This window comes from Morone saxatilis, unplaced genomic scaffold (assembly GCF_004916995.1).
Source record: "Morone saxatilis isolate NCDOM2014 unplaced genomic scaffold, NCSU_SB_2.0 Contig2, whole genome shotgun sequence".
Classification (NCBI taxonomy): Eukaryota; Metazoa; Chordata; class Actinopteri; family Moronidae; genus Morone; species Morone saxatilis.
In genome coordinates, this window is record NW_023339762.1 from 7615586 (window position 1) to 7628891 (window position 13306).

Here is a 13306-nt window from a genome sequence, read left to right on the forward strand (position 1 = left end):
TTTAACAGTACTGTTATTTTAAATGTATCAATAAAAAATACCCCATATATATATAGAGAGAGATTAATTGAGACGGATGACAAATTTTCTGATGCAGCCCTAATCTGTAATAATTCAACTTCAGGGAAATTAGCACCATTTGAATTTCCAAATGTTTTTTTAATAATTACAATGTTTTATAAGGTTTGTGTGTGTTCAGCTGTGCACTATTAGACTATTACCTAATTTGTATGGATTATATTAGTGCGTGCCTTGTGTGGATGTTTTGTTTGTATCCAGGTGACCAGTTACATCAGAGATGAGTCCAGGGACAACATGCAGATCATTGTCATCTCCCTGAAGGAGGAGTTTTACTCTAAGGCTGAGGCTTTGCTGGGAGTTTACTCACATGTAACTTTTTACATCAACTTCTACATCAACATCAACTTTTTAAAACATGTTGCCAGTTGGAGAAGAAGTCTTTCTATGTGGCAGTGTGTCACCATGGTATTTTCTTCTTCACAGTTTGATGAATGCATGTTCAGCCGCATTCTGACCCTGGACCTGCGACCCTACCCTCTGCTTGAAGAGGACAATGGGAAACCAGTAGACAAGTAGAAGACGGGATTCATGTAGCGTTGAATCAACTGCATGACCCCTCTGCATGTGTGTCTCTTACACTTTTGTTCATTGACTGTATCAGTGGTTCTGTGTTTTCATCTTTTGACAAGGTGTACAGATAAATAAGTTGATCTTAAACACCAAATGATCATTTCTGTGTTCAGTTGAGGCTTTTACTGAAGTATTTTGTAATTCATGGGAGTGGTTTCCTGGCCTAACAGGTAAAGCCTCTATATATTTAGCCTTTACTGGATAAGTGAGACAGTCGAGGATGTGGTTCTGTGTTTATATTCCCCTACATGTGAAAATGTGGTCGACAACAAGACCCACAAATATGGCCTTAAATACATCGATGCTGCTCTTATGGATTACAACATTTAAGTGGTTAGATATCAAATACAACATTAAAAGAGAGCTTGGTTCAGGTTTCTAAAATGTTCTTGTTTATCCTTCAGGATGTCCAGTGTTATTCAAAGCTGATGAATGTTGAGTGTATTACTAACTTGTTTTTTTTTATCATTTTGTAGTTAGGTTATGCTTACCAGATTTAAAGTTACATTCAATCTACAGAAGATATTGTGTGTTTTTTGCTGTGTATTATTTCTGAAGGTCTTCTTTGGCCACACAGGGACACAATTGCACCAGACATTTGTAAGTTTTACCGATTTAAAGGCCATGATCCCACAGTCCATGTTATAGTTTGAGTGCCCATGTTAGTTTGTCCAAGAACTGTTACTAGCTATTCATATTTTTTTTTATATAACGTTATAGATGTAGAGGTTTATTGACGCTATATCTTGCTGACATTAGCCCTCGGGAGCAGTAGGGGGCAGTAATGGGCTTGTCTGTATCATGAACAACCCCGTGATCAATATTTACGGAAGTGTTCCCTGAGTGAACTCAGTACTCATCTCTGTAGTATCTTATATTGATGTTAATATAGGTGAACTGTGAGTGAGCTCCGTGTTATCTTCATCACCTGCTCTTAAGATAGATAGCACTCAGGTCGGCTGGTAGTCTGTGACCGTTAGTGAACGTTAGTGACCGTTAGTGAACGTTAGTTGACGGCCAGCAGGAACAGTTGCTACGTGGCTAACGTTAGCTAGCTAACCCGCTAACAGGTTTTCAGTTCCCTTCCTGCGGACATGGTTGTCTGGTCGTTAGCTCGGCTGTGTTTGGAAGTCCTATGAAGTCTCCGAGGACAGGGTATCAGAAAACGGTCAACACTGAAAGCTAACCCAGCGTTAGCACTATGGGTGCCGAGCAGAGCGGAGACGCGGAGCACAAACACTCCGACTACAGCTCGTCGGGTGAGTGACACCGCCGCCATGGGTTTGTGTTTTCAATGGAAGAAGACCGATGTTACGTTACGTTAGCAGTCTTGTGTTGGACTGGTTATCTGTTTCATCAGAAGCATCGTTTTCCAAATGCAGCCTTGGGAGAAGTACTCAGACCCCCCCATTTAAAGTAACTAACAATAAACAGTAAGTAAAGTACCAGTGTTACACTCATATTACAGATATTAACCACAAAAACATTAATGTTACATCAACATTTTGAAGTTGTAACTGGGGTCAAGTTATAGGTTAGTTCACACAGTGCTGAACATTGAAATAAGTTAATTTGTCAAGTATCAAACATTTAAAAAAGTAGTAGAGTTTAAGTATATGTAAGTAACTTACAATGGATGTTCCTCATATTTAAGTGCAGTACTTGAGGAAATGTGTAATAAGTTGGATGTTCATTGGACCAGGTGCAGCTGTTTAAGTTTTAACTGAAGGTAATCCTGGTTTTCTAATTTGTCACACATCCTATGATTTATTATATATATTGAAGTGCTATCTGTTGATGTTATTGGAATTGTTGTCATTGCAGTGGTGCCTTCTCCGGCCAAGCAGAAGGCGAAGATGGATGATATTGTGGTCGTGGCCCAGGGGACACAGTCAATGCGAAATATCCACAACGACCCAGATGTCATAAAGCTTCAAGAAATACCTACATTTCAGCCACTTCTGAAAGGTAACTTTAAGTATATACAACCACCCACACTGACTAATAGATATCATTTCAGTTTCAGTGCACACATCTACAAATTCTTACAGGTCCTACGTTAAACACAAGTCAGACAATATGTGCACACTGCTGATAGCTTCCAGTAGATTAGATATCATTTCACCATATTTCAATATGTATGATCGCTGCAGTGTTGATGTCCGACAGAAGTTCTTTTTTAATCCAAATGTGGCTCAGTTCAATTAGATTTATTGTGAGGAATCAGTAATAAGTGTGCCGATATTGTATTTGACTTGTACTATTTCAGTTTTCACATGAAGATATTGACAGTTTCATCTAATTTTCAACCAATCCCCACCAGTAGGTTTTTCAAATTAGCCAATATCACCGCAACCCATTAGCACTGTGTTAGAAGGTGGATAATGAGCCAAGGTTCCTGTGTAGGCTCACTCCTGAAATAGCAGGAGCGGTAGTTCTGTCAGATCCTGTGCAACGCTAATTACAATAATTACCGAGTGTAACACTGTTGTCAAGTGTGACTCTGTTCCAACGTGTCCATGTAAGTCATTTGCTCTTCACTCTCCACAGGAGTGCTGAGTGGCCAGACGTCACCCAGCAGTGTGTGTCTGGAAAGGCTGGATACTACCCAGGTTCTGCAGCTCTGCATCCGCTACCAGGACCACCTCCACCAGTGTGCTGAGGCCGTGGCCTTCGACCAGAACGCCCTGGTCAAGAGGATCAAGGAGGTAAGAATACCACAGTGCAGTATGTGACATTTTTCCGCCCCAAAACCATTTTAGATTGTATTACTAGTGGAAATGATTAGTCAATTAGCAGAAAATCAAATTACAGCATTTTATTGTTAGAACTAATAAGATGGTATTTATTTTATTCATCATTCATCATTTAAGTTCAAATGTGCAAGCCTGGGATCACTGTCAGTTATATTACAAATACGTTTGTGTTTTGATGTTTGGTTGGGCAAAACAAGTAGTTTGACGACTTCGCATTGGCAGCACAAATTGAGATAGAAATGTTACATTTTACTAAATTTTACAGACTAAATTAATAATTAATTGAAAAAAAAAGAATGAATAGAATGATGAACATGTTTCTGCTTCAATCTCAGTTACATTTGCAGACTTGTGTGTGTACCGTACATTGAGCGGGTTCTACTGTTTTAAATGATATTCATCTATTAGTGGTGAAGCAGAATGTTATAAATTATCTGAGATATTTTGTCTCTGTTTTACTTTGAGATGACTCAAAGTGTCATAAAAAGGCAAAAACACTGTCTCTCTTTCCCTCTCCCGCGCCTGTTTCTTTCCAGATGGACTTATCAGTGGAAACCTTGTTCAGCATTATGCAGGAGCGCCAGAAACGCTACGCCAAGTACGCTGAGCAGATCCAGAAAGTCAACGAGATGTCCATGATCCTGAGACGCATCCAGATGGGCATCGACCAGACGGTGCCGCTGATGGAGCGCCTCAACAACATGCTGCCTGAGAGCGAGCGCCTGGAGCCCTTCAGCATGAGGCCTGATGGGAATTCTGCCACCAAGTAGCCTCGTTAAAGCCAACACAGCTGCTTCTTACGCAAGTCTCCATCCAAGACCTCTGTCCAGGAGAGAGTGCAGGTCTGTTCAGCTGTAGGGATGCTAAGTCTGTACATGGGTACAAAGAATCTTACCCCATTAAGGTTTTTGTGTTTTCATAGTAGAGGTAGAGCTAAGGTTTGAACGTCTCAGCTGCTCTAGTCAGGTCTGCAGGTCGTCATCAGTTCTTTTTATTCTTAATGTAGGAAGTTTTGCTGAACACTCACGCTCTTAATCCTCCACAGTGTACGTAGCCCATCCACTGAGCACACACATATTTATAATTAACCACAACCTTGTTTTGCGGGAGCAGAAGTTCTGGGATCAAATGTACCCCGACTGCAGAGGGCCTAGAGATTATTCCTTATCCCTTATGTTGCAGGGAATCAAACTGACAATCTGTTAGGGCTTCAGTGCTAATCTAAAGGCAGGGGAGGAATTAACCTTATCGATTGAGTCAGAATTAACTCCATCCATACCCTTAAAAAAAACGTAGTAGATGTGTTTTAGAGACTCAAATGGCTGTGAGCAACATAGAAGTATCTCACATTTCTTCCTGCTGCTCTGGAGGTTTGCGTACATCTTCCAAAACATCAGAGCCGCTGAAGAACTGGCAGTGGACTGATTTTGGATCTTAATCTTTATTACAAATGTGTTTGTGATTCTCCCACACCATATGCCTCGCTCACTGTTTGGCCATCCCTTCCATGAGCTGCTTGTGTGCAGATTGACAGCTTTTCATTTTTTAAACAATATTGGCGTACCGTTTTGGGATATAACGATGAAGCGACTCGTGGAGAGGACCAAGACGGATTATTGTCATTGGATTACGTAAGAAGCACGGATGTACTGTACAGTGGAAATGAAAAAAGAAACTTCTCCGTAAACAGAAGATATTCTCATGACGTTGTGAACTTTTTTGATGAGGGAACTTTAATTTATTTGGATACATTCGCTCTAGCAGTTGCGTCAAGCCTCTTTGCATGCAAAGGGAGACCCTGACGCTTCAGCAGATTGGTACAGAAGATGGTTGCAGAGGTGGACAGAAAACATTCAAGCAAGTTTCCCACTTGTCAAGAGATCTCTGACCAACCACACTTTCAGCATTAAGTTGTCACAGTGATAGCCAAACATCACACCTACCAAAGATTCGCCTCCTCAAACTGCCGAATAAAAAGTGGCACTTTAGAAACAGTTGGTCATATCTTTGGGTCTCTCAGAGGAAAGTGATCGAGGGAACTTGCTGTTCTGTTCTGTGTTTTTCTCTTTTAGGCTTAAAGGGTCAGTTTACCCAAAGGCTTCAAAAACCTTACCTCTATAGCTATCTGTCTGTGCACATAGGTTTTATTTGTCCAGGTCCTGACAAATCTGTCACTTCCACAGTTCAGTTATATTCTTGGTGTTCACAGTTGAGTCAACAAAACACCCTGTCAGTGATTGAAATGTAGAATATGTATTATGAAAAAAGTAACCAGGACATTGCTTCTGAAATTGTTAATATAACTTTTCAATGTTGTAAGCGCCACAAAAACAGTTACATTCATCTTTATTATATTTGGTGGCGACAGAAATCTCAGAGGCAGATGTCTCAGAACTTGGGCAAATAAAATCAACTATTCGCATGGCTAAATATTTGGGTAAACAAACACTTTACCTAATCCGTGGTCAGTGTTCAGTGTGGCAATAAAGAATAAGACAAAAAAGGAGAAACTGTTATTTTTGTTGCAGTTTCAGTGTGTGCGTATGTACGTCCACTGGGTGGTGCCAGAGATGACTCAGCACAGTCTGTGGCTTCAACGCACACATTTTAAGGCTGAAAGTCCTGAAACAGTTTCACAGAGTATGTCAGAACTTGAGTGTCATGCTGAAGGATACTTGGGCAAAAGGGTTGTTTCTGTTCACACACTGACTGAAGACTACACACTAGAGCTTCAGGTAGCCTTATCTCATCTGACCATGTCGTTTTATCTGCAGTACATGTGCCACCCTCTTCCACTACAGAGATTACAGTGGTTACCAAACTTCTTAGAAGTGAGGTAATATTGCGGCACCCTTGGTCAGTGGTTCTTATAGGTGTTAAGGGCCCCCAAAATGAGACACATCAGGCCCTGGACCCATATTAGATATGATGTAGTCTCTGGGATTCCCTGTTTTTTCCATAACTGTCCTACTATAGATTTGCAGATTAAAAATGACAAGTGTGAAACCTCTGAACAGAATAGTCATTCCTACACATTCTCTCATTTGGCTAAATAATTAATATATTTCCCACGTTGAAAAGCCACTATAAAAGGATACAATAGCACCCACTTGGGGCGTTTCTTTTGTTTGTGGCGCTAGCAACGTTACAGCAGCCTTGAGGCTGGGCGTATGGCTTGGGCATTACATGTCTATATCAAACTCGAAGACCAAATCAGAATAAGGAGTTAGGCTTAGAAAGGGCTTACTGTTAATGGAGAGCAGCTCCTCTCGGGATTTAGTGCTGGTGTTTTTTCCCATGAGCCAGTGCAGCCTGATGAGAACGGTTGTGTAGGTTGTTGAGTTTTTCAGCCGTATGAAAACATGCTGAACTCAATTACACCCACAAAAGGATCCTCCTGCGGCTGGCTTGCTTTGAGGTACAGAATTAGCCGGGTTCGTTGACATAAGGGACACAAGGCAGACACTAGTTTTCTTTAGAATTTAAAGCAGAATTCCTTTGATATGTTATTGCCTTTCATGTGTAAATTAAAACGGGTGAGAAATGTCTTAAATGGCCTTGGGTGTATTGTTTGAACATTGGAACAGAAATGGAAATTGTCAAAAGTTCCTCCGAGTCTTTGTAATGAAGAATAGTTTCTGATGCTCAGAGCTGGATATTAACGCCACGAGATGATACAATACAATCTGCCACCAGGAAATTCATTCTCTGAAATGAAAGAGAAATCCAATTTCCCCTGTATACTTCTCATTTGAATATAAATCAAAGGCTGGTTTGCTCCCTTTTTCCTTCCTGTTTTGCCCACTCAAAATTGGGAACATGAAAGTAAGTCTGGGCTTCTTATCCCTGTCATCTTTTAGGGTGAAACTCAAACCAACAGTGGCTATTGTGCCACAATAAGGGTAGAATTTTGAGTTTTCAGACAACATATGACTGAAACTGGGAAAAACCTTCTATGTAAATTATTTCAGTCAAATATTCCACTCTGTCAGTGGTCTGAGGTCATATCAGAAAATGTCATTCATAGTGTGAATTTTAAGTTGCTTGGATCTGTAGTGAATACATTTATTCATCATTCCCTAGTTCCAGCTTCTCATTTGTTAAGTTTTTAGTTATTATGTCATTTAAAACTGAAATAATTAATCAATTGATTGGAAAACAATGACTGATTCCAGCTTGTCTAAAGCGAGGATTTGCAGCCTTTTTTCACACATTTACAGACCAAATGATTCATCTTCATATTCAACAATGATGAAAATCATTATAAATGATAATAGATGATAATAAAATAGACTGTTACAATTTACAGTGATTTTTCTTAACATCATTTTTTAAGTAAACGTCTTTGCAACAGTAGATTTATAAACTCAAATGTCAAACTCTTCCTTTGAATGACTGATTAAAATAAAAACCTCACTACGTTCTGGCTGTACATGTGCCAAATTCAGCCCCAGTGTCTCTTCTGAGCAGGCTGAAAATCATTTGGCCAGGACCGTTGTGCACTCACTGTACCAGTCAGTAGCTTTAGGAAAGGCGAGAGGCGTCCCTAAGATGATTGCCTGTATTGACTGTATTGACTTTCATCCTGTAAAATTACCCAGCACTGCTTTTTTATTTGACACTCAGTCACCTCCAGTGATAGATACCCGGAGGACCCTCCCTGTTGAGTGGCAGCCAAACATTATCCCTCTTACTGGAGACATGGATTCTACCTCAGACCAGATCTATCAGGGGACATCTAATAAAGCACTTTGTTGCTTCGTTGCACCGTCATGCTCTCAAGGACACCAGCAGACCAGGAGTGTCCTCCCGCTGAAATACCATGACATTAGTAGTGTTTAGGAGGGCATTAGTATATTTACTGCTTACCCGTAAGTACATACGGAATGAACAAATTCAATCCGATGCTGTTTGGTCTCTACTTCACCTGTTTACAGTGCAATGAGGAACATTTAATTGGAACCAGCTGTTGCCACGCTGCTGTTGGAATCAGTTCAGCTCTGGCTTGAGGACACTTCAACACCTTGGCTGTTAGGGGATTGAAATGTCCCTTATTATTCAGTTTTCGTGGTTTGGTCTTTACAACACTGGTTTTCTGCACTCTCGAGCAGCAGTAAACATTCTAACAACTGGGTGTAAACTTGTCTCTTTAGATTGACATGTTTAGCTGTTTACCTCACAGGTGTTTATGTAATAAACGGGTACAGTTAAAAGCTCACACAGATTAAATTTGACAATCATTGAATTAGGTGCAAGGCTGTGTAGGCAGCAGAGTGTAAATCCAAAACATTATATCATGTCACAAAAGTCTTTGCCAGAATATCTGTGTAGAAATGTTGAAATAATGACTGATTAGTAAAGTGTTTAATTATACACAAGCCATAAAACTTGTTTACACCTTAAAAAAAAAAAAGCCTGAATGTGGTATTTTCAACTTTTAATTGAACACATTAAACACTCAGGCCACTGTACAGCTCCAGTCAGTCTTGTTGAGAAAACCTATGATTTATGTGCCCTTGAGCATGGCACTTAGCCCCCAACTGCTCCAGCAAAGCGGCCAAAAGCACATAATGATTGTAGATGTGGGGTTTGGCAAAAGATTCATGTGTAACGTATCCTCCCTCAAAGTTAACTGCCCTAGTCATTGGTGTAAAGAAGAGTATGTTCTGGCTAAGTAAACATTTAACAACGGTAATATAAAAGAAGAAATAAACCCAGGATTAGGACATTTTACACCAGAGATAACACAGAAATTGTTTGAGAACTCGCCTTTGATCCAATGTGGGGCTGTGAGGGACTCGGATAGTGATTCAGTGCCAAAGGGGCTGCTGCCATGAAATCTGAGTGACAGCATCGTGTCTCATCTGAGACAGCATGTAGCCACGCAAACAGCAGCTCATTACAGCATCAGTTAGGAAGGCCTGCTCTGGAAGGAAGAGAGGTGACATTGGCTCACGTGTGGAGAGAGAGGGCGGCAGAGTGGCGTCATAAAGTTCTTAATGTTTCTTTACGTCTCAGCAGTCACGGTGTTAAATCAAAGGTACTTGACATGCAAACACTTTCCAGACCCTCCATCTATCTGTTTTCAGTTGCGTATTTGGGTGCAGGTCATAATGGCAGCAGGCTTAGCCAGGTTGCCACATTTCCTGACCTTAAATGCTTATTTTGGTTTGTAGTGAGTTTTGACTCTGCCTTATCATCAATTAATTCGTTTTTCAGCAATTGCTCAGTCCATAACGCACAGTCCAAAACTCAAAGATATTCAATTAACAATAAGCAGAAGTTGGAACTGATGTAATGTTTGGCATTTTAGCTTGAAAACAAAAATCAATTGTTTAAAAATCTCAAGTGTAGTACTATGTTGTTTTCAGTAGTCAGTATCAGCATAGCTGAAAAAGATCTAATATATTTGTATCCAACTTTATCACCAGACTACCACATCAGTATTGGATAATTCTGTAAAACTCTAAAACATCTGTTTTTATCCATGATCAATGGCCAACGATTTTAAAAATGTTGCTTTCTTCAGTATCTGACTGTGGTATGATTAAGGTTTTGATTGGTCAAACAAACAAATCCAAACTAAATCGTAAACTTAACAGATCAAACTTTGTTTTTCAAAAATGACCTCAAAATTGAGAATGAATAGGGGATCTGCTGTGATTTAGAGACACTTCTTGGACTGTGTTCCTCAAACACAGAAGATATATTGGAAGAAAATCTGAAGCAAGCATGGATGTATTATTTACATTCATGGGAGTAAGCAGTCTTTATTAAGAAGGCAACACGGGAGCTCTTCGTCTTTGTTGTGAGCTGGAAAATGAGGACCGATCTGATTTTGTCATTCAACTTCGAGTCGCACCAGAGCAGCACTACAGGCTGTTGGAAAAGGTTAGATCACTTATAAGACGTCAAAATACTAATTATAGGGACTATAATGTCTCTCGTTTACTGCTAATACTGGGCATGCGCGAGCTGCGTTTCTATGGATACGAGTACTATAGGCTTACTGACCAGACCTCCTTAAAACAGACACAAACACAGATTGAACATGTAAAATCTGACCAAACAAGGACAGACAGTCATGGCACACCAAACAAACGTCTGTGTTTGTTGGAGAATGTTTGGTGTGCCATGGCCTTTAGAAAAGACTTTGAATTAAACTAAATCTAACCATAGATCGTGGTCATGTGTAACCAAAATATGAAGGTTAATCGCAGATATGAACTCCAGTCCTGCATCAGCAATCGTCCAACATAGACCTAATTCTTAGAGATCCTGGGCTGGTGTATTGGGACACTTGCAAGCGTGTGTGATTAGACACAGATTTGCCCAGGGAGGCGGGAACTGAAGCATAGACACATCGTGCAAGTAGAAAATGTTTCAACGAGAGCGCAACATTTGCACCTACCCCCGGGGCATCGTGATTCTACTTCATCAATGTGCAGAGATGAGAGGAAAACGGAGAGAGGAGGTAAAGTGGCAGCAAGAACTGGAGATCCTGGCGAGTGCTGAGATCAGTCAGAGGCTTAGCAGAACACAAACACAATCCGTGCCTCTGTTTCTAGCCCGTATAGTCACGACATCGGCTGCAGTGAATAAACACAGACTGCACAGGGTCAGATCTGTGCAAATAATATAAGGTGAAGATTGATTTGCTTTCATTCTGAACAGGGTAAAAGTGTTTAAAGCTGTTGAGTACAGAGGGACAAGGCAGACTGAAATGGGGAGAATGGTGCTCATTTTCAGACTGTCTCTTGTTAAAGGGATTCTTAGTGTTGCACTCCATCGTAGACACAAAAGTAATAAAAAAACAGTTGTGTGCAGGATGAAAAGAGAGCGCTTGAGAGAGAAGTTCAAACTCTGCCTACTTTCTGGAAAAATTTAACCACGTTCCCTCCGATTCCTCTGTCGGAAAGGCGGTTTCAGATATGGTGAGACTATTAGACAAGCCCTTTGTGTAGGCCACACTGAGGCCTTTACACTGTGGAAATGTGGTTGCGTGTGCTGAAATGTTTATGGTTTTTTTTTATTCATCCATAATTCATAGAAGAGTATGTCGAGAAAACCCGGTGAGACAGGAGCCACGTCCATCTCTACTTGAGTCGCTCAGTTGAGTAAGTCAAACAAGGAATTCTGCTTTCTCTCAGCTTAGTGTTACTTAAAGGACAAGCTCTGATGTTTTGCTCTTCAGCGTACAACTGTTGGTTGCAAATGTGGCTTTTAGTTTAAAGCATGACTCTCGTCTTATTTGGTGCTTTAAATGAAAAATACATACAATCAAATATTCATTATCTTCAGTGATAGAGTACAAAACCCAATTATAAAACACGAGTCTTATTTAATGCTCTGACGTGTACGTTACGGTTTTTGGTAATACAATATGCCTAAATGTTTTACAATGGATTTACTCATACATAGTAAAAACCAGTCCTCAGTGCATGTGGAACAATGGCATTGAGCACCACATTGTTCATTATGGCTTCCTTTAAGAGGGAACACATGTACTGCTTCACTTGAACAATAACAAGTAGGAGGAATTCATTATTAGCTGTTATTCATATGCAAATGAAGACTTATCCTGTACAAAAACGTTCTCCTCTTCAGTCTCCACTTCGCTGGGTACTCCAGCTTTTTATATATATGTGTGTGTGCGCTTGATTCTAGAAAAAAAAAAAAATCATCACATCCTATATCAATTATGTTGAGTGGTCTCTTCACATTGATGACCGGATAAGAGATTGAGCCAAAGGCTTTGTTCCAGAAACATATTGGGCAGATGGGTTGGTGTATGTTGATGAAAAGCCTCTGGAGGACCCTCGAGGTTTGATCAGAGCAGAACTTAGTCAATGTTGGCCTGAAGTGAAATGTCCTTTGTGTTTGGTTGTTTCCTAAATCTGGAGAAATACCAAAACCATTTAACAAATCATTATCACCTTCTCCCCAACACCACATTATCTGCAGTTCCTGGTTTTCTGTTGGGAACTCTGCAGCTGTTTATGCCGCATATCACTGGACAGTAAAATGATTTCTGCTGCCTCCATTTGAAATCGAACCAGAGAGTTTTTCTGTCAAGGACACCCTAATGGAGGCTGTTTGTCACGTTCTACCTTATTTACTACAAAATCTTGTACTTGAAGGAAAAGTCTGATGATATTCTAACTCTTACAAATCTCACAAAAAGTGCCAAACCGACAATGAATTGATCTCATCGTAGGTATTGATAGATCTCCATTGTTGTCCAAAAATCTACTAAAAACACACTCCTGCAGTGGATGACATGTTCCTACATTACCCTGAACCCTGATGTAGTTAATTTTGATTCACTCCCACATACACGGCTGCTGGAAATACTCACTAGAGAACCAAATTTGTATTAAGCAAATGTGCAGCTAAAAATAGTCCTCAGCAAATGCACTATTTACTCCTGTAACATTTGCCAAAAACTACAGTGCCCAGATGTTTTAGTGAATTATTTAGCCTTAAAAAATAAATAAAACTATATAATTGTGACCCATTTTTTTAAAGATAATCTTCAGTAGGAATGTTTGGGCTTGAGTGCCACAGACGTGTCACAAGTCATAAATAACGAGATAGTGAGTGATGTATTTGTGGTTTCTGTCTTCACACGGCATTTTTTGACAATAACCAAAATATTCTATAGAATATCACCAGCTTTACCATTTAAATACTTATAATAAAGGTTCATTATTGCCCTTTTCTTAAAAAACATAATTAATTTTGATTACAAAAAATGGGTGAAAATTTTATTTTATTTTACTTATTTTACTACTACTTTATTTTTTCTCGCTTTTTCTTGTATTTTCTTGTATTTTAGTCGCGAAGCTGACTCGGTTCACTGCAACTGGCACAGATTTTTTGTTTGTTTGTTTTTACCA

At 39.8% G+C, this 13306-nt stretch overlaps 2 protein-coding genes across 3 annotated transcripts in view; both read left to right on the forward strand.

The window, feature by feature from the left end:
- Positions 1–1172, forward strand: part of smc1b (structural maintenance of chromosomes 1B) — a gene marked incomplete in the record, with an annotated part of 13219 nt that extends 12047 nt beyond the window's left edge. The window contains 2 exon segments of the mRNA XM_035664291.1: positions 280–390; positions 505–1172. Coding sequence (XP_035520184.1) covers positions 280–390; positions 505–597 — 204 coding nt within the window.
- A 303-nt stretch (positions 1173–1475) lies between these two features.
- borcs5 (BLOC-1 related complex subunit 5) lies at positions 1476–5817 on the forward strand. 2 transcript variants are annotated; one of them, XM_035665120.1, is made up of 4 exons: positions 1476–1910; positions 2476–2619; positions 3202–3359; positions 3944–5817. In XM_035665120.1, the coding sequence occupies exons 1-4, from the start codon at positions 1853–1855 to the stop codon at positions 4175–4177; spliced, it is 594 nt and encodes a 197-aa protein (XP_035521013.1). In that variant the 5' UTR covers positions 1476–1852; the 3' UTR covers positions 4178–5817. The 2 variants fall into 2 exon arrangements, with proteins under 2 accessions (XP_035521013.1, XP_035521014.1); XM_035665121.1 differs by lacking the exon at positions 1476–1910 and adding an exon at positions 1930–2084.
- The last annotated feature ends 7489 nt before the right edge of the window (positions 5818–13306 follow it).